Raw genomic sequence first — 22,090 nt, 5'->3', positions numbered from 1 at the left:
ATAAGACGTGCAAATGTAATGATTGATTCTGTGGTTGATGGCCAGGCATTTGTGTACCAAATCATCATTGTTGACTGGTGACAATTAGACTTTTATAGCAACAGTTCAGTCTAAGGGCTGGTATCTTTTTTAATGTATTCCAATAATTGTGTGCTATACTGTGTAGCTCTCAATTATCTTTTTGTTCTGACATGTTTTCAAACATAACAGGTCGGTCAAGTCATCTGGCACTGATTAAAGAACTGGGTCATCTTGGAATGGTGGTTTTGATTGACAGTGGTGTCTTGGGTGACATGGGTCAGACCTGTAAGAAGGGGTCGGATCAGTGATTGCCTGTAGTCCTTCTGTGGCCAGAAGTTTCTAGTGTGGGCATGTCTGTGATTGTGGGTGCCAAGGTCACCAGTTAGTTTATAGCCAGCAGAGGGCAGGGATATTCCAACTCCATATCAGCGTTCCATCGCGTAGGGGTGAGAAACTGTTTTCAAAGATTGATGTTTGCAAGCTATTGTACTGAATACTGTTCGTTTCCCTGTTTTATGTTAAATAAACTGTCTGTTGGTCAATACTCTGGACCTCAGTCTAATAGAGTAACTCTGCTAATAGAAGTTGAGAATCATGTGCCAGAACATGATACATTCCATTAAGCACTAGTGTAGTGGCAAGGGATCTCTGTTTGCTTTTTTTGCCTACATTTTGGGCAGGTGAAGGCACACTCCAGTTTGTAGGGAACACGAGAGCTGCTATGGGAGTGGTTAGCGATGCTGGAGTTGAGTAGATGCTCAAACTGAAAAATGCAATTCATTGTGGAGTATAGATATCCTTCCCTTTGCGAACTTGAATTGACAGCATTCTGCTATTGGCCATAGTTTCATTTTTAGAATGTAAGTTTGGGCTTGATTTCATGTTCTTAACATGAGAATCTAGCTTGGAACTAGATGAGCATTTTGTTTTGATAACATTAAAGGGACCAATTATAGATGGGTCTGTTTATAGAGGTATTTGATAAAGTACCACACAATAGACTTGTTAGCAAATTTAAAGCCCATAGGATCATAGGGACAGTGACAGCATGGATACAAAATTGGCTAGGGGACAGAAAGCAGAGAGTAGTGGTGAATGGTTGCTTGTTTTTCAGACTGGAGGGAATTATACAGTGGTGTTTCCCAGGGATCAGTATTAGGACCACTGCTCTTTTTGATATATATTAATAATCTGGACTTGAGTATAGAGGGTATAATTTCAAAGGTTGCAGATGATGCAAAACTCAAATGTAGTGAATAATGTGGATGATAGTAACAGACTTCAGGAGGATGCAGACAACTGAAATTTAATGCAGAGAAGTGTGAAGTGATGCATTTTGGTAGGAAGAATGAGGAGAGGCAATATAAACTAAATGGTACAATTTTAAAGGGGGTGCAGGAACAGAGAGACACATACACAAATGAAGGTGGCAGGACAATTGAGAAGGCTGTTAAACCCAGGATCCCATATGCTTCTTTTGTTAAGAGGCATAGAGTACAAAAGAAAGGAAGTTATGCTAAACCTTTATAAAACTCTGGTTAGGCCTCAGTGGAGTAAGCACATAACATGAGAAATAGGAGCAGGAGTACGGCCCCCCAAGCCTGCTCCGCCATTCAGTAAGATCATGGCTGATCTTCTACCTCAACTTCACATTCCCACCCTATACCCATATTCCTTGATTCCCTTAGTGTCCAAATATCCATCAATCTCAGTCTTGAATATACTCAATGATTGGGCATCCACCGCCGTTAGAGAATTCCAAAGATTCACAACCCTCGAGTGAAGACATTTTCCTCATCTCTGTCCTAAATGGCTGTCTCCTTATTCTGAGACTATGCCCCCTAGTTCTAGATTCTTCAGCCAGGAGAAACAGCCTCTCAGCATCTACCCTGTCAAGCCCTCTCAGAACTTTATGTTTCAATGAGATCACCTCTCATTCTTCTAAACTCCAGAGAGTATAGGCATTCTACTCAATCTCTCCTCATCGGACAACCCTCTCATCCCAGGAATCAATCTAGTGAACTGTTGTGCACCCCAATATTATGTTCAATTCTGGGCACCACACTTTAGGAATGATGTCAAGGCCTTGGAGAGGATGCAGAAGAGATTTGAGAATGGTACCATGGATGAGGGACACCAGTTATGTGGAGAGACTGGAGAATCTGGGGTTAAGGGGACATTTGATAGTGGTATTCAAGATCATGAACGGTTTTGACAGAGTAAATAAGGAGAGACTGATTCCAGTGGCAGAAGGTTCGGTAATGAAAGGACACAGATTTAAGGTGATCATCAAAAGTGCTAGAAGTGACTAGGAAACATTTTTTTTAATGCAGTGTGTTGTATTGATCTGGAATGTACTGCCTGAAAGGGTGGTGGAAGCAGATTCAATAGTAACTTTAAAAAGGGAATTGGATAAATACTTGGGAAAAAATTTACAGGGCAATGAGGAAAGGAGCTGGGGAATGTGACTAATTGGATAGCTCTTTCAAAGAGCCAGCACAGGCACGATGGGCTGAATGGCCTCCATGTGCTGTACCTACTATGATATGCACATTTTCAAAATGGCTTCAAGAAAAATTGTCTGCAATTTTGTCCTCTGCTGTTACATGTGAACAGTGACGGACAGGAAAGTCCATCTGGCCTGTCCAGTGTTGCATATGATAAATTCGTGGGGAAAGAAAGCATCCATTCAGAATTCATCTGATGTGTGAATTGAACATGTTCATCTAGAGCCACTTGACCTATACAAAAACTTTTTCTCTTCTTCACAAGTAGTCATATCTGGTGTAGAGAGTTGTATCTGTTGTAAACATGAGGCAGAAGCCAGTGTTTTAGTCTCATTGAAAATACTTATTAGTTTATTAAATGCCAGTTTAAGTGATTGGTATATTGTTACAAAAATGTGCTAACAATGTATCTAAAGTTACTGCAGAAAGTGCATCCATGACCTATTCTGAATAGCTGGCAAAAGAGTTCCAACAAAAGATTCATTTTGAAAGGCCCAAGGGAAAAAATGATTTGAGCTGAATTGAGAATGACCAACTATTCCTTTCACCTACTGAAATAGCAACTTGATCCCTTTGATTCCACTGATTCTGATAGGTTTTGCTTCTGAAAAACCACTCCAGCTTTTAACACCTTGTACTATAGTCTTAGCAATTGTTATTACATGTAGTGTTAGCTAGCATGAATTGCATTAATGCAAATCCTATGAATCATGTGTAAATGTTTTTGATCCATAAATTAGTTTCCTTTGAATAAGTTCAAGAGTTGCCTTTGGTTCAGATCTCTGCAAAAATTTCTATTTTCCATAAGAGCGCTTCAGTTAATATGTAATGGCAATGAATTTCATCTCCACGGATAAATTGTCCTCAAGATTTGAAATTATAATCTCTAAGGAGGATATCTCTACTCAACATGAAAAAGTGTTACTGAGGAGTGCTTAGAAACAGAGAATGTGAAAGCCATCTATGGGTGACAGGTGCTGTATACATTTAAATTTGAAAGTACCTTCCAAAGGTCATCTGAGGTATTTAATCTGCATTACTCTTCAGATAATAATCCTTCAGTTTTTTCAGTCCCTGAGTACATAAAGGGGGAGGATATTAGGCCCGTATATCAGATGCTTGTCACTGTGCAGTGTGGCTTCGTGAATATTGATGGAATTTCATCATTCAAGTTTCCAGTGAGTTATTTGAAACATGGATTGTTTGTAGATCTCCTGTAACTTAGAAACAACTAAAATTGTGTTGCACACTTGAAGGTAATTGAGCTGTAGTACCAGTTTTCTGGTTAAGGAAGTTTCTTTGATCTTCAACATTTTCTCTTGTACTCGAGATCTGGATAGAGAGAACAGTGATCTTGAAAGGTGCCTGACAAATCAAACTCCTTTGCTTTTTTTGACACATTTGTCAGATTTATTCAAAACTGTTTTTTCTTGTCCTAAATTTCTTTTAGGGCTATGATAGTGCTCTTGCCTCAGTTCCTAAAAGGAATAGTTTGTTTAGAAACTTCACATTCTGTGTAGAAGAATTGGAGCTATTTGCCAATCTAGGCAGGTTGGTATACCTCATAAAACAAATTCTAAATATTTAGTAAACTTAGTAGCACAATGTATCAATGTATCTCATTATGTTAGATCTTCCGCTTGTGATCCAGAAGGAAAAGTTAAAGTTTATTCTTCTCTCATCATAGCTATAGGGTAATATGCAAAGGGGCTCTTGGTACCATCTGCCAGACAGCTAGAGAGTAACTTTTATGATTTTAATCCATAACCCTGGTATAACTTGACAACTGAATCTGACTGGAGATAGGAACAATGTTAGGTTTCCTACCATAAGTGTTCCTCATTCTTTGAATGCTCAGTCTCTACATACAAAGCTCCTTGCTCCTTGGTTCTCTGTCCTGGTGCCCTTAAATTTGTACCTGTTTTAATTCCTGTATCAACTCTGTCTTATTTTGAAAAATTGGGGATACATGATCGAAATGAAGACTGATCAAGGTTACTGCTCTGTGTTCCCATATTCTTAAATGAGTGCCATTTTCACAATCCAACTATATGAATGGAGAGATTGAACTGCATCCAAAGAATGTGGAAAACCGTATCTGTATAGGTAATGTAACATGATCTACTTTGTATATTTTTATTCAAATAGAATCAATTACCTCCAACTGTTCCATAGTTCCTGCCCTTTTACCCCATCATCTTTCTCTGGCAGTGCAAGTTGTTGCCCTTGGTAGGGGAATCCAAGATCTCCGTGAGGTCCACTCTGAATAAGAAGTTTAGTTGTATGAAAATGTGGCATAGAATCTTACAGTAAAGGAGGCCATTTGACCCTTCGTGCCTGTGCCGGCTCTTTAAAAAAGCCGTCCAGTTTAGTCCCACACCCCAGCCTTTTCTCCATAACCCTGCAAATTAGTCCTCTTCAAGTACATGTCCAAGTGCTTTTTGAAAGTTCCTATGGAATCTGATTCCACCACCCTTTCAGGTAGTGCGTTCTAGATCTTAACAACCCTCTGGAAAAAAATTCTCCTCGTTTCCCTTCTAGTTCTTTTGCCAATTATTTTAAATTCATGACCTCTGGTTACTGACCCATTTCCCTTGCTCTATCAAAACCCCTCATAATTTTGAATAGTCACTGCTCTAAGAACAACAATCCCAGCTTCTCCAGTCTCTCCACGTGACTGAAGTCCTTCATCCATGGTATCATCCTGGTAAGCCACCTCTGTCCCCTCCAAGTTCTTGACAGTTTTTTTGCATAATTTTTATGCTTGAGGTGACAAATGTTGAGGCTAGGGCATGGAACCTCTTTTTGGTACCTGTGTTAAAGTTGAGTACTCCTAGGTTGCATAGATCTCTGGTTGAATTCAGAGTATAGATCCCACCTGTGTGGCCTGAGAATTCTCTTGAAGGTTTTGGGGAAGTACTTTTAATATAAAATAATACCAGTAAATCTATATAATACATTTTTTAATAGTCTTGCAGGAGTTAACACTGGTTCCTTTTGTGGAGACCAGCCATTTTTGGTTCTGTCCTTAACACTAATGATGATGCGTCAGACAGCAGGTTCATAAGGAAATCTGGAAATTGCTATTTAGCATGGTCTTGAATGTTGAACTGAATGTATCTAAGGTGGTAAAAGTGATTACTGGCTGGGCATAGAAGTATCTAGTCAGTATTGAGCTTTTCCTGGCTTGGATTTAACTGAACCCAAATGCTAATTTATTTATGGAACTTTGAACCACGTGACCTACAACATTTGAGTACTTCTCTGTTTGGAGAGCAAGAATATTAATTCAGTGCTAATTGGTGTTGAATTAGAGTAGTTTTGCATTTTGGACATATCCTTAGTAAGTGGGTCGAGCCTGCAGAAACGTTTTTCTTTACTTCAGTTTTTCCTTGAATCAAGCCCTAGTCCAAGAGGTGAAAGGACTTCCTTTGCACCACCCATTCTCCCTGTAGATTCTGAAAAGTTATGAAGGTAGAAACTAAACCTGAATTGTTAGTTGAGGATTCTTTTGTGCATTCCTAAACATTTCCCTTATTTGCAGTCCGGAAGAATCATTGAAGCCCAAGATAGCGATGTCAGTCAGGAACTGGAGAGTCAGTCTTCTGCAGCACCCACAGTGAATCGAAGATATGTCTTGCCAAGTGGAAGAATCATGCCAAATACAATTTTTGTTGGTGGAATTGATTTTGAGGTATGCTGTGATGTAATGCTTTTGTTAATATTTTGGAATTTTCATCTATGTGGAGGTTGTAAACATGTTTGGATTGCTTTATGGAACAATCTGCACTACCTCTTATCCACAGTGTATCATATGTAGTAGATTAGAAAGTTAGTGTGTCTGCTCAACCCATCCATATGTAAAATGGCAGTATGGCAGGGTAGCAGAACTGCTACTTTACTGGTAAAGTAATTGAGGAACAATAGAACATTGAAAAATATATTAGCATCTTAAAATGTGTGTGTTCCATGTAAATACATGTAGCATTAAACCTACAGATGTAAAAAGCTATGGTGATAACTACACAGTACTCTTCATTCACGTAAAAAAATATACATTGAAATTTATTCCGGGACGTTCATTCCGTTTGAATTTGAGTTTTTCATAGGTTACTTTTAGGTAAGTTTCCTCCTTTTTAGCATAACTTATTTCTTAACCACTCAATTTTGCACCTCTACAGCCAAGAGGCCAATGGTATCAGTGCCCCTCTTTCTAACTACTAGGAAATGCTATGCCCTGACTTTTCCTCTCGCCACTGCTGGAAGAAGCCACAGCCTTAACTTAGCAGTAACCTGATTAAGGCTCCAGTTGGGAACAGAGTAGACCTGTAGTTTTCTTCACTCCATGGCATTGAGCGTTACTGTGCTAATTGTGCTGCCCTACTGTTGCATGAATATTAGTATGCTGATGGTCATGGCATTGCCCTGCTGGAACATTCCATTTTAAGAATGCAACTTCTACCACCTAGAAGGACAAGGGCAGCAGGCACGTGGGAACAACACCACCTGCACATTCCCCTCCAAGTCACACACAATCCCGACTTGGAAATATATTGCCGTTCCTTCATCGTTACTGGGTCAAAATCCTGGAACTCCCTACCTAACAGCACTGTGGGAGAACCTTCACCACACAGATTGCAGCGGTTCAAGAAGGTGGCTCACCGCCATCTTGAGGGCAATTTGGGATGGACAGTAAATGCTGGCCTTGCCAGCCACGTCCATATCCCATGAACGAATTAAAAAAAAGACACAGCAGTATGATGGAACTGTATGGGGGGAGGATTTGTAACTCGGTCATGCTCGTTTTACCTTCAAAAGTGAGCACCGTGACCCCAAAAACCTGGTTGCAGTCTCGCACGCCTGTTCCATGCTGAAAATGTTGGCATTTGGGTCGGGCCACCTTTTAGGTCTTTAGCGCACCCGTCTGAACTCGGCAGCACCCATTTAAGCATGCACACTTGTTTAAGGACCCAAATGCAGTTTTAAATAGCTACGGCGTCCAATTTGTAAATTCTAAAACAGTCAAAAAAACACGAGCGGGAACAGCCAGTGTACCCCATTTTTAGCAGAATTTAAAAGGATCATCAGCTGCTCTCTGGTAAATCACTGGTTTGTTTATTTTGACTGCTAGTGTGCTGCTTTTGCTTTTTTAGGAGTTAGGAGGGGTGTCTGGCAAATTTCTGTTTGGATTCATTGGAATGCCATTTTGGCTGGAGGAGGAGGAGGTGCAAGCTCGAGTTCAGGGACCTGTAGCTGCAAAGGGAAGTTGCACAAGGTGGGAAGCTTGCAGGATGCTTTTTTCCACGAGAGTATACTGGCCAAGAACTTCATATCACAGTTCAGTGAGGACCAGTGTGTGAGGACGTACCACTTTACCAGGGAGGCCGTCACCGAGCTATGTCATTAGCTGCAGCTGAGCACAAGTTTCATGTACATCCTTGCCTGTGGCTGTGAAAGTCGCTGTGGCCTTTTGACTAACGTTGTAGATCTTACTTGCTATAACTTGCTATCAGCTGCGCATGCCTGCATCAGGTAGGTGATGAATGTGCTCCTTACCAGAGCCAATCTAGAGTAATCTCCTTTCCTGTGGATGCCATGAAGCAGGTAGGTGGGTCTCTGGGATTTGCAAGAATTGCAGGCGTCCCCCAGGTGCAGGGCATCATTGCACGCACAACACAGTCTTGTGTGCTCCAGTGCAAGAGCCTGGAGTGTACACCAATAAGAAGGGATTCCAGTTGCTGAACATGCAGTTGGTGTGCGACGTATTTGCCATGATGCTTTACTGTTTTACAGTAAAGTGGTGCAGGACTATGCTGAAAATGATTTAAAACTGCATGGCTGTCTTACCTTAGCAGCCCTGGTCAGGTCATTGAACATTTTCCTGCACTGCTTCCAGGTCCAAGGATCTAAACTTCTGGCATTGATACACTTTGCCAATTCAAACAATCCTTGCCTGATAATGTGCCAGGGCACCTTTCATCTATCTGATGAGTAGAAAATGTCTACTCCTGTATTAAAGCTTCCAGGGCACTATCAAAAAATCTGAGCGCTCTTCCAATAGACATTTTTGCAGCCTATGAAGAAATAGCCTTCAGTTGAGCTCCACAATGAGCACTGCACCTCCCCTAAGAGGTGCAGACCAGCTGGAAGTGCCGTCGAGCCTGTCCAAAATCCTTCCTGTAATGGGTGAGCTGCCCAAATACCAGCATGATTTGTGTTGACAGCTCGTCCTTCCTAGTAAAGTGAAGCACAAATCTGATGGTTCATAATTCACACTGACGTCATCGGGCGAGTGACTTGGTTGCCTTGATCACTTTGTGCCCTTTTTGGACGTAACCTGAAAATCTTCCCCTATGTTTTTTAATAGTTAATTTCCACTGGGGTTGGGGGGGCGTAGGTGCGCTGTTTCAGGATCAATGACAACAGCAGAACTGTCCCTTTTTTAAATCTGAAGAACGAGCAAAAAGGAATCTGTACAAAATTTGCCATCTGAATAGAACAGTTGTGGAGAAGCAGAGCAATGTCTGATAGAAATGCACTGGTATGGTGCTGTGACTGGGTCCACTGTCTTCAGTGAAATTGCTAGGAGAAAAGCCACCCAGGATGGAAATCTGAGGGAAGATTTGGGATGAAAATTAAGATTAGCATACAAAATGACCCCTCCCTCCACTTAACCCCAAACTGAGACACAATTTCTACATTTATACTGTAGTATATATGAGCTGATGTTTTCCATTTATGCACTCGCCAGCCTGTGATTGTCCACCCATTCACCTGAATGGGCAGAAAATTGTGGACTGGTGACCGTAGAAGCAAAAAACCCTGGCTGTCATATTTTAATTCTATGTACCTTTTTTGTACTAACATCCCTCTTCCAAAATCCTGAGGTTTTTTTAGCCTACAGTGTTATTTGTTATCATGTGTTCTGACCAGAATGCACTTTTCTTTTGCTATTCTCCAGATTGAATTCAATACTTCTGTATGTTCCTGGCCTTGCCTGCATTCTGAAAGTCACCTTTTCCAAATGTGTGCAAAATTGTAATTCCATTGCCTTATAGAAACATAGAGAATAGGAGCAAGAGTAGGCCATTCAAAATGATCATGGCTGATCGTCTAACTCAGTACCTTGTTCCCGCTTTTTCCCCATATCCCTTGAGCATTAAGAAATATATCTATCTCCTTCTTGAATACATCTAATGACTTGGCCTCCACTGCCTTCTGTGGTAGAGAATTCCACAGGTTCACCACCCTTTGACTGAAGAAATTTCTCCTCATCTCGGTTCTAAATGGCATACCCCGTATTCTGAGACTGTGACCCCTGATTCTGGACTCCCCAGCCATCGGGAACATCCTGCATCTAGCCTGTCTAATCCTGTTAGAATTTTATATGTTTTGATGAGATCACCTCTCATTCTTCTAAACTCTAGTGAATATAGGTCGAGTCGACCCAATCTTTCCTCATACGTCAGTCCTGCCATCCCAGGTAACCTTTGTTGCACTCCCTCCATGGCAAGGACATCTTTCCTCAGATAAGGAGACCAAAATGGCGCACAATACTCTAGATGTGGTCTCACCAAGATCCTGTATAACTGCAGTAAGACATCCCTGCTCCTGTACTCAAATCCTCTTGCAATGAAGGCCAACATACCATTCGCCTTCCTAACTGCTTGCTGCACCTGAGTGCTCGCTTTCAGCGACTGGTGTACAAGGCACCTTTTCCCAATCTATCACCATTCAGATAATCTGCCTTTGTTTTTACAACCAAAGTGGATAACCTCACATTTATCCACGTTATACTGCATCAGCCATGTTCTTGCCCACTCACCCAACTTGTCTAAATCACATTGGAGCCTCTTTGCATCCTCCTCACAGCTCACATTCCACCCCAGCTTTGTGTCGTCTGCAAACTTGGAAATGTTACATTTAATTCCTTCATCCAAATCATTGATATATATTGTGAATAGCTGGGGCCCAAGCACTGATCCCTGCGGTACCTTAGTCACTGCCTGCCACCTGGAAAAAGACCTGTTTATTCCTACTCTCTGTTTCTTGTTTGTCAACCAATTCTCAATCCATGCCAGTATATTCCCCCCAATCCCATGTGCTTTAATTTTGCACACTAACCTTGTGTGGGACCTTATCTGTGTGAGCCTTCTGAAAATCCAAATCCACCACATCCACTGGTTCTACCCTATCTATTCCACTAATTACATCCTCCAAAAACTCCAGTAGATTTGTTAAGCATGATTTCTCTTTCATAAACTCATGCTGATTTTGTCCAATCCCGCTAATTCCCTCCAAGTGTTCTGTTATCACATCTTTTATAATAGACTCTAGCTTTTTCCCCACTACTGATGTTAGGCTAACTGGTCTGTAATTCCCTGTTTTTTTTTTCTCCCTCTTTTAAATAGTGGGGTTACATTTGCCACCCTCCAATCTGTAGGAACTGTTCCAGAGTCTATAGAATTTTGGAAGATGATCACCAATGCATCCACTATTTCCAGGGCCACTTCCTTTAGTACTCTGGGATGTAGATTATCAGGCCCTGGGGATTTGTCAGCCTTTAGCCCCATTAATTTTCCTAGCACTTTTTTTTACTAATACTGGTTTCCTTCAGTTTCTCCCTCTCACTAGACCCTTGGTTCCCTAACATTTCTGGGAGTTTATTTGTGTCCTCCATTGTGAAGACACAACCAAAGTATGTGTTCAATTGTTCTGCCATTTTTGTTCCCCATTATAATTTCCCCTATTTCTGACTAAGGGACCTACATTTGTCTTCACTTATCTTTTTCTCTTGACATTTATAGAAGCTTTGAGTCAGTTTTCATGTTCCCTGCTAGTTTATTCTCATACTCTATTTTTCCCCTCTTAATCAATCTCTTTGTCCCCCTTTGCTGAATTCTAAACTGCTCCCAATCCTCAGGCTTGCCGCTTTTTCTGGCAATTTTATATGTCTGCTCTTTGGATCTAATACTATCCTTAATTTCTTTTGTAAGCCACGGTTGAGCCACCTTTCCTGTTTTATTTTTGCATCAGACAGGAATGAATAATTATTGTAATTCCTGCACACGTTCTTTAAATATTAGCCATTGCCTATCCACCGTCATCCCTTTTAGTAAAGCTCCCCAATCTATCATAGCCAACTCGCACCTCATACTTTCATAATTTCCTTTATTTAGATTCAGGACCCTCGTTTCGGATTCAACTACTTCACTCTCCATCTTAATGAGGAATTCTATCATGTTATAGTCGCTCTTCCCTAAGGGACCCCACACAACAAGATTGTTAATTAATCCTTTCTCATTGCACAATACCTAGTCTAGAATCGCCTGTTCTCTAGTTGGTTCCTCGACGTATTGGTCTAGAAAACCATCACGTACACACTCTAGGAATTCCTCCCCCACAGTATTATTGCTAATTTGGTTTGAAGAATCTTTACGTAGATTAAAGTCACCCATGATTATAGTTGTACCCTTCTGGCATGCGTCTCTAATTTCCTGTTTAATGCCCTCCCCTACATCTCCACTACTGTTTGGGGGCCTATAGACAATCCCCACTAACGTTTTCTGCCCCTTGGTGTTTCTTAGCTCCACCCATTTGGATTCCACATTGTGAGTTTCCGAGCCAATATCCTTCCTCACTATTGCATTGATTTCCTCCTTTACCAAAAACGCTACCCCTTTCCCTTTTTGCCTATCCTTCCTAAATATTGAATACCCCTGATTGTTCAGTTCTCATCCTTGGTCATCCTGCAGCCATGTCTCCGTAATCGCAACTATATCATAACAGTTAATATCTATCTGCGCTGTTAATTCATCTAACTTATTGTGAATGCTCCGCGCATTAAGACACAATGAGGGGAAAATTGGATAGGGCCTATTTTTGGGTGGGAGTATCACCCCCCGCCCAATGGTCCCTGCGCAGGCAGGATGAGATTTTCGCCAGGCCAGAGGACTCACCTGCAATCAGCGTTGAATGAGGATTCCATGCAATTCGCATATTCCATCTGCAGGGGGAGCTCCCATCTCTGAAAGGCAGGCTGTCTGTTAGAAATCTCTTAAAGATAGCTGGTACCTGTTATTTGCTGAATATAACAGCCTGCTGTGTGAACGGAGATCAGACATTGCACACGTAAAGCACAGATGCAGGTCCCATCCCTATATTTACATAGTAATGAGTTATGTTTGAATAAAGGTTGCACACCACTAAATCCCACATCCTCCAATCTGCATGCCAGGCCTCGCCTATGTGAGAGTCCATGCATCAAAGTTCTCTGCTGCTGCACCAGAGGTGGACAGAAGGAGGGACATCCTATATCTGCGGGGGGGCAGCAAAGCAAGAGGCCCTCCAGACATACACCCAAAATGCAGTGGGAGGCAGTAGGGGATGAAGTCAATTCCAGGCGCACAGGATCATGAACATGGATGCAGTACAGGAAGAAGTTCAATGCTTTGACATGAGTAGTCAAGGTGATTGAGGTCAACTGGCATCTCCTACCAACTGCACCATTAGCCGCATCCACTCCTCCACGCACTAAACCCCCCAACATCCACCTACCAACAATCTCTTTCCATCAGTACTCAACACTTCCAAGCAGATGCTTCCTCTCACCTTCACACATTACCACTGTTGCAAGTCACCAACCCACAACTCACAGGCCACACACACTGGCAGCTATTCATACATGACAGGCACGTCGCCCAGACACATGTCCCACTTTCTTGCAGCAGAAGGTAGCGCATATCAGTAGCAGCAAGTGGCAGTGTCATTCCACCCCTCGAGCCTGTTCCTCCATTCAATGAGATCATGGTGGACCTGTGACCTAACTCCATATATCCCCCTTAGCCCCATTTCCTTTAATACCCTTGGTTCACAGAAATCTATCAATTACAGATTTAGAATTAACAATTGCGCTAGCATCAACTGCCGTTTGCAGAAGAGCTTCCCAAACTTCTCCCACCCTTTGCATGTAGAAGCATTTCCTAACTTCACTCCTGCACATCCTGGCTCTAAATGCTAGGCTATACCACCTAGGCCTGGAATTCAAGTATAGGAGACCTCCAAAAACAGTTATAAATGTCTCGGCAGCCAGAAGCAATAATCCAGCCACTAATCTAAATCCTGCATGGCCCCTTTAAATAGCGCCGGTGGGGGGTGGTCCTCCAGGCACTCTTAGGACACGTTAAGATGGTCGGGGTTAAGACTGCGTTGTTGAGCGTTAAGACCCAAAATGGTGTCTATTGCTCTAAATCAGCGTTGTACACTGATTGAAGCCATTTTCTACCTACTTTACATGACTCCAGCATTAGTTATCTGCGCCTGCGCTAACTCCTATACCAAGATGGTATCTGGCGCACGTCACGCTGGAAACGTGCGTGTGCATCTAAGACGCCACCTTGAATGTCAGAGAGGCCATGTAGCCCTGAAACAATGGGCGCTACATAGCCCAATTTAGCGCCCAATGCCTTTAGACTTGTCTTTTTAAGATTGCTCGTCATCTTCGTTTTATTTTGCACTATGGCCCTATCTGTTTTTTGCCCTTGCTTTCTCTGCCTTCCACTACTGCTTCTTCCCTTTTCTGTCTTTTATTTCTTCTCTGGTGTAACCCATCCTGCTTGTTCAGGTCCCACCTTCCCCCCAGAACCGGTCCCAATGTCCCAGGAATTTAAATCCCTTCCTCCTACACCACCCCTGCAGCCACACATTCATCTGGTCTATTCTCCTGTTCCTATACTCACTAGCACGTGGCACTGGTAGTATTGCTGAGATCACAACCTTTAAGGTCCTGCTTTTTAATTTATCTCCTAACTCCTTAAATTCACCTTGCAGGACCTCATCCCTTTTTTTAAACCTATGTCGTTGATACCAATATGGACCACGACTGCTGGCTGTTTACCCTCCCCCTCCAGAATGCCCTGCAGCCGCTCCGTGACATCCTTGACCCTAGCACCAGAGAGGCAGCATATCATCCTGGAGTCACATTTGGGGCCACAGAAACTCATATCTGTTCCCCTTACAATTGAATCCCCGATCAAAATAGCCCTGCCACTCTTATTCCTCCCTTCCTGTGCAGCAGAGCCACCCATGGTGCTATGAACTTGGCTCTTGCTGCTTTCCCCTGATAAGCCATCACCCTCAACAGTATCCAGAGCGGTATATCTGTTTGAGAGGGAGATGGCCCCAGGGGACTCCTGCTCTACCTGCCTAGTCCTTTTATTCTTCCTGGCGATCACCCATTTCCTTTCTGCCTACATAATCTTTACCTACGGTGTGACCACCTCACTGAACGTGCTATCCATGATAGTCTCAGCATCGCGGGTGCTCCACAGTGAATCCACCCGCAGCTCCTGCGCTGCAATGAGGTTAGCCAGTAGCTGCAGCTGGACACACTTCCTGCACACATGGTCGCCAGGGACACCTGTAGTATCCATGACTTCCCACACAGTGCAGGAGGAGTATATCACGGGTGCGAGCTCTGCTGCCATGACTTGCCTTAGATTTACACTGCATTCACCTCTCAGACTCTCTTCCCGCTCTCAGGACCCTCCTTTTACACTGCGCTCGCCTCTCGGGACCCTCCTTTTACACCGCGCTCGGACTCCTGACATCCTGGCTTTGCATTATTTAGTGATGTTTTCTTTACAACCAACACTGTTAGGTGTATCTGAGTCTGGCTATGTTTAGAAGAGGTATTTTTATTTCTCGTTTTATACATATCTCAAACATCCCACCAAAACTGGCACCTCATAACACATCCAGTTGCCTTTCAATGGAGCAAAGCATGATGGGGACAACGAAGCTATTGTAATTGGATTGTGACATTATCCTGCTGTTGGCATTTTTTTCAAGTGTTACTCAACTCTAGCATTTGCTTGTTGCCTTCCATTTCCAAAGCCTTTTTTTGCATGCCTTTTCTAACCTGTGATTGTGTTGCTCTTCTACAGGTAAAGTTCTTGTTTCAGCTTTTTTGTTTGTAGCCATAGTTTCTGAATTTTGGCCCAGATTAAGCTGGATTATTGACTATTTTTCTCAATAGCTTTAAGAACATAAGAAATAGCAGGAGTAGGCCATACGGCCCCTCTAGTCTGTTCCGCCATTCAGTACGATCGTGGCTGATCTTCGACCTCAACTCCACTTTCCTGGCCGATCCCCATATCCCTTGATTCCCTTAGGAGTCCAAAAACCTATCGATCTCAGCCTTGAATATACTCAACGACCAAGCATCCACAGCCCTCTGGGGTAGAGAATTCCAAAGATTCACAACCCTCAGAATGAAGAAATTTCTCCTCATCAGTCCTAAATGGTTGACTCCTTATCCTGAGACTATGCTCTCTAGTTCTAGACTCTCCAGCCAGGGGAAACAACCTCTCAGCATCTACCCTGTCAAACCCCCTCTGAATCTTATCTGTTTCAATGAGATCACCTCTCATTCTTCTAAACTCCATAGAGTATAGGCCCATTCTACTCTATCTCTCCTCATAGGACAACCCTCTCTTCCCAGGAATCAATCTAGTGAACCTTCGTTACATCGCCTCTAGGGCAAGTATATGCTCCCTTAGGTAAAGAGATCAAAACTGTACACAGTACTCCAGGTGTGGTCTCACCAGTACAATTGCAGCAAGATTTCCTTACTCTTGTACTCCGACCCCCTTGCAATAAAGGCCAACATGCCATTTGCCTTCCTAATTGCTTGTTGCACTTGCATGTTAACTTTCTGTGTTTTGTGTGCAAGGACACCCAAATCCCCCGGTATACCAACATTTAATAGTTTCTCACCATTTAAAAAAATATTCTGTTTTTCTTTTCTTCCTACCAAAGTGAATAACCTCACATTTCCCCTCACATTATACTCTATCTGCCCCATTCTTGCCCACTTGCTTAACCTGTCCATATCCCTTTGCAGACTCTTTTTGTGTCCTCCTCACAGCTTAATTTCCCACCTAGCTTTAAATCATCAGCAAACTTGGATACATTACACTTGGTCCCTTCATCTAAGTCATTAATATAAATTGTAAATAGCTGAGGCCCTAACACTGATCTTTGTTGCACCCCACTAGTTACAGCCTGCCAACCTGAAAATGACCTGTTTATTTCTACTACTGTTTTCTGTCCGTTAACCAATCCTCTATCCATGCAAATATATTACCTCCGACCCCTTGAGCCCTTATCTTGTGTAACAACCTTTTGTGTGGCACCTTATCGAATGCCTGTGAAAATCCAAATATACTGGTTTCCCTTTATCTACCCTGCTAGTTACACCCTGAAAGAACTCTATTTGTCATACATGATATCCCTTTCATAAAACCATGTTGACTCTGCATAATGATATTATGATTTGCTAAGTGCCTTGTTCCTGACTACTGATGTCAGGCTAACTGGCCTGTTTTTCCCTGTTTTCTTTCTTCTTCCTTTCTTGAATAACGGTGAATAACGGACTGCAGCGGTTCAAGAAGGCGGCTCACCACCACCTTCTCGAGGGCAATTAGGGATGGGCAATAAATGCCGGCCTTGCCAGCGACGCCCACATCCCGTGAACGAATAAAAAAAAATATTTGCTACCTTCCAATCCACTGGGACCGTTCTAGAATTTAGGGAATTTTGGAAGATCACAACCAATGCATCCACCATCTCTGCAGCCACCTCTTTCAGAACCCTAGGATGTAGGCCATCAGGTCCAGGGAATTTGTCAGCTTTTAGTCCCATTAATTTCTTTAGTACTAATCTTAATTACTTTTAAGTTCCTCACTCTCATTAGCCCCATAGTTCCCCACTATTTCTGGTATGTTTTTTGAATCTTCTACTGTGAAGACAGATACACAATATTTGTTTGCGCCTCTGCCGTTTCCTTATTCCCCATTATAATTTCTCCTGTCTCCGCCTCTAAGGGACTCATGTTTACTTTTGCTAAGGGTGGGGGGGGTGGCCCTGATAACTAAGGATGACATACCAACAAGTGAGAAAGGGTCTTGGCTCGGTAGATCAGGAAGTAGAATCAGTATGGGTGGAGATAAGAAATAACATGGGGCAGAAAACACCAGGGGGAGTAGTTTATAGGCCATCTAACAGTAGTTATACCGTTGGACAGAGTATTAATCAAGAAATAAGAGGAGCTTATAACAAAGGTAATACAATAATCGTGGGGGGACTTTAATTTTCATACAGACTGGGCAAATCGAATTGGCAAAAGTAGTTTGAAGAACAAATTCATGAAATGCATTTGAGACAATTTCCTAGAACAATAAGTCGTTGAACCAACTAGGGAACAGGTTATTTTAGATCTTGTCTTGTTAGGGTTAATTAGTAATCTCATAAGTAAGGGATCCTCTGGGGAAGAGTGATCATAATATGGTGAATTTCATATTGAGTTCAAGAGTGTTGTATTTAAATCTGAAATGAGAGTCTTAAACGTAAACAAAGCCAATTACATAGGTATGAGGGACGAGTTGGCTAAGGTTGATTGGGAAATTAGATTAAAAGATATGACTGTAGATAAGCAATGGCAAACATTTAAATAAATATTTCATAATTCTCAACGAATATACTTTCCATTGAAAAATAAAAACTCCATGGGAAAAGTGATCCATCCGTGGTTAACTAAAGAAGTTAAGGATAGTATTAAGTTAAATGAAGAGGCTTATAACATTGCCAACAAGAGTAAGCCTGAGGATTGGGAGAGTTTCAGAAACCAAAGGATGACCAAGAAATTGATAAAAAGGAGAAAACAGAATAAGAGTAAACTAGCAAGAAATATAAAAAACAGATCGTAAGAGCTTCTACAAGGCATTGTCTGTCAGCCATTCATGTTTCATGTATGTTGCATGACTGAAATTACAGTTCTATGTTCCTCAGCGAACTTGTATGATCCGCATGCCACATCAAGAGCTTCTACAAATACATGAAGGGCAAAAGAGTAACTAGGGAGAGAGTAGGGCCTCTTAAGGATCAACAAGGTCATCTATGTGCGGAACCACAAGAGATGGGTGAGATCCTGAATGAATATTTCACATCTGTATTTACGGTTGAGAAAGGCATGGATGTTAGGGACTAATTAGGAACAGTCAGCATGGTTTTGTGAGAGGAAAATCATGTCTCACGAATTTGATTGAGTTTTTTGAAGGGGTAACCAAGAAGATAGATGAGGGCTGTGCAGTAGACGTGGTCTACATGGACTTCAGCAAAGCCTTTGACGAGGTACCGCATGGTAGGTTGTTACATAAGGTTAAATCTCACGGGATCCAAGGTGAGGTAGCCAATTGGATACAAAGTTGGCTTGACGACAGAAGACAGAGGGTGGTTGTAGAGGGTTGTTTTTCAAACTGGATGCCTGTGTCCAGCAGTGTGCCTCGGATCGGTGCTGGGTCTGCTGTTATTTGTTATTTATATTAATGATTTGGATGAGAATTTAGGAGGCATGGTTAGTAAGTTTGCAGATGACACCAAGATTGGTGGCATTGTGGACAGTGAAGAAGGTTATCTAGGATTGCAACGGGATCTTGATAAATTGGGCCAGTGGGCCGATGAATGGCAGATGGAGTTTAATTTAGATAAATGTGAGGTGATGCATTTTGGTAGATCGAATCGGGCCAGGACCTACTCCGTTAATGGTAGGGCGTTGGGGAGAGTTATAGAACAAAGAGATCTAGGAGTACAGGTTCATAGCTCCTTGAAAGTGGAGTCACAGGTGGATAGGGTGGTGAAGAAGGCATTCGGCATGCTTGGTTTCATTGGTCAGAACATTGAATACAGGAGTTGGGATGTCTTGTTGAAGTTGTACAGGGCATTGGTGAGGCCACACTTGGAGGACTGTGTACAGTTCTGGTCACCCTATTATAGAAAGGATATTATTAAACTAGAAAGAGTGCAGAAAAGATTTACTAGGATGCTACCGGGACTTGATGGTTTGACTTACAGGGAGAGGTTAGACAGACTGGGACTTTTTTCCCTGGAGAGTAGGAGGTTAAGGGGTGATCTTATAGAAGTCTATAAAATAATGAGGGGCATAGATAAGGTAGATAGTCAAAATCTTTTCCCAAAGGTAGGGGAGCCTATAACAAGGGGGCATAGATTTAAGGTGAGAGGGGAGAGATACAAAAGGGTCCAGAGGGGCAATTTTTTCACTCAAAGGGTGGTGAGTGTCTGGAACGAGCTGCCAGAGGCAGTAGTAGAGGCGGGTACAATTTTGTCTTTTAAAAAGCATTTGGACAGTTACATGGGTAAGATGGGTATAGAGGGATATGGGCCAAGTGCAGGAAATTGGGACTAGCTTAGTGGTATACACTGGGCGACATGGACATGTTGGGCCGAAGGGCCTGTTTCCATGTTGTAACTTCTATGATTCTATATCATCATCTTCGTCGTGGAGCTTTGTGTCTTTGAACTTACATTTTCTCTGGCAGTTCTTATATCTTCATTTTATTCATCTTGTACACTAGAAATGGAACAACATTTAGATAGCAGAAATAGCAAGTGAGCTTTGTCTTTTCAAATTGACAGGACTAAGCCAAGTTGTAAATCAAAACTGATTGCATGCCCTTGCAATTCAGATTTCTAAACAAAGTTGCCATGTTTTGAGTCAGACTCCGAAGGGCTGATTATTACTGCAGACTGCTTTTGGGCCAGCGGTGGGTGGGGTGATCTGTCTGAGACCCACAAAGTGTTGATGGTTGGGCCTCATTTATATTTCATTGGCAGGTTGCCCACTTGGAGGGGGTGGTTTCTGGTGGGTGTGCTGTCCACTTTGAGTGAATGCACCTCTTAAAGTGAAGTGTCATTCTGCTCAGTTGAAGTAAGTGCTGCTGGGAGGTTTCTCTCAGGTAATATGCCTCGCTTTTCAAATACAGTGATGGAGGTGGTAGTGGAGCAGGAGGGGACACGCAAGTAGGTCCTGTTCCACTCATGGCAGGAAGGTGCCCAAATAGATGCTGCAGAAGGCCTGGAGGGAGCTGGCAGACATTGTCAACACCATCATCATCATCCCTGGATGTGGGTTCAATGCCAAAAGCGCTACGGTCACCTGACGCAGACAGCAAGGGTGAGCATAATGACTTCCTATCTCTGGCTACAGCACTATCCCCCCTCCCCCCCCCCCCCCCCCCCCCCCCCCAAACCCCTCATTTCACTCTAAACATTTCCTTCCCCTGCACTATATGCTTCTCCATCAGTCACAAGGAGACACTGTATCAACTCTCCTCATCCCAATCACTCACTCATCTGTTGCTGGCTTCACAACAGGCGCTAGCAACATTCTGCTTTTACCTGGTAGCAACTGCTGAGCATTTCATTACTCTGCTGAGTGGTTTCACTTTCTTGCATATAACTACCTCCCCATTCTGTTTGCAACTTGCTGCTTTTCCCTCACAGCATGCACAGAATATGAGCTGCCCCACACACCTGCACAGCCCATGCAGATGAGTGCCTCTTTAAATACAGGTTCTAGTTGCTGTTTCATGCCTTACTGCCCAGTAGTATTGGGCGGGTCTAGTGCTGCACGCTACTTCCACCTTTGTGTTAAAATGGTCTTACTGATGCTATGGGACCTTGAAATTACATACTTCAGTGAGGCTCATTCCTGCTTCAGGTGGGCGCCTGGGCAGTACTTGTAAAGGCCCCGAGCAAAATGGTGGCAGGCAGGACCGGAGCGCAAACAGGGCAGTAAGTACATCAATCTGATTTTAGGAACACTCACCGGGTGGAATCGGCCCTAAAGTATCTTTTAAAGCTGCAACTTAGAGTAGCCATGTTGTACCAAATAATGTTTAGCTATTGTAGGTAAGGGGATTTGTCTTCTAGTAGGTTTGTTTTGGATGCAGATCTCAACAAACCTTTCAAAAAAAAATCACCTCCCTCCTGAAAATGTGACTGAACCAGAATCTTAATATTAATAAATAGTCCTCTTGATGTTTGGTTTTTAAATTTTCTTGGAATTTGGTCAAAAAATCATCTGAAATTACAATAACTGGTTTCTCAGGTGAAAAATAAAGCAAAGAATGTAATTACAAAATTTAGTTTAATAGACAAAACAATTCTGGAAGAAAAATAAAAAAATGATTCCAGTAAATAATAAATGCTCACAATCACATTCACAAAATATAACACTAAAAGGAGTTGTCTGGCATCATTATCTGCATCCTCAGCGCTGCTTCCACTTTACTCAGCCATCTAAATGTGACACAGATGACTGAAGGTGCGCACTATGTCACTGCTGTCCATTAGTATGATGAGAAGATAGTGTTCCCTTTGCCAAACAGGGAACGTGGCTGCATTCATCACATCAGAGCTGCAGGATACTGACATTGATATTTGCAGGTGTCAGTTCTAATCCTAATTTTGGAATTGTTCATCTGGGAGTTAATCAGATTTTACCCTAAAATCAAAAAACTTACTAATAATGAAACCTTAATTAACTACCTGGTGAGATCTTCATTGTTCCAATGCAGTATTCTTTTTTGTATTGTCTGTCTACCTATCCATCTCTTTCTGTTACTATCTCATGCACTGAAAATAACTGCTGGAAGATTTTAGGTGCTCTTGCTGGGATTGAGGATCACTAATTGGTACTTTTC

General features: G+C 42.4%; 1 protein-coding gene across 1 annotated transcript in view; it reads left to right on the top strand.

Moving 5' to 3' along the window:
- Positions 1 to 22,090, top strand: part of dazl (deleted in azoospermia-like) — a gene marked incomplete at its 3' end in the record, with an annotated part of 82,009 nt that overhangs the window by 5,446 nt on the left and 54,473 nt on the right. Inside the window, exon 2 of the mRNA XM_067996114.1 lies at positions 6,073 to 6,222. Coding sequence (XP_067852215.1) covers positions 6,073 to 6,222 — 150 coding nt within the window. The remainder of the gene's footprint in view (positions 1 to 6,072; positions 6,223 to 22,090) is intronic.

This window comes from Heptranchias perlo, chromosome 2 (genome assembly GCF_035084215.1).
Source record: "Heptranchias perlo isolate sHepPer1 chromosome 2, sHepPer1.hap1, whole genome shotgun sequence".
Taxonomy (NCBI): domain Eukaryota; kingdom Metazoa; phylum Chordata; class Chondrichthyes; order Hexanchiformes; family Hexanchidae; genus Heptranchias; species Heptranchias perlo.
The sequence above is the reverse complement of the archived record's forward strand: the minus strand, read 5'-3'. Positions and strand labels throughout refer to the sequence as shown.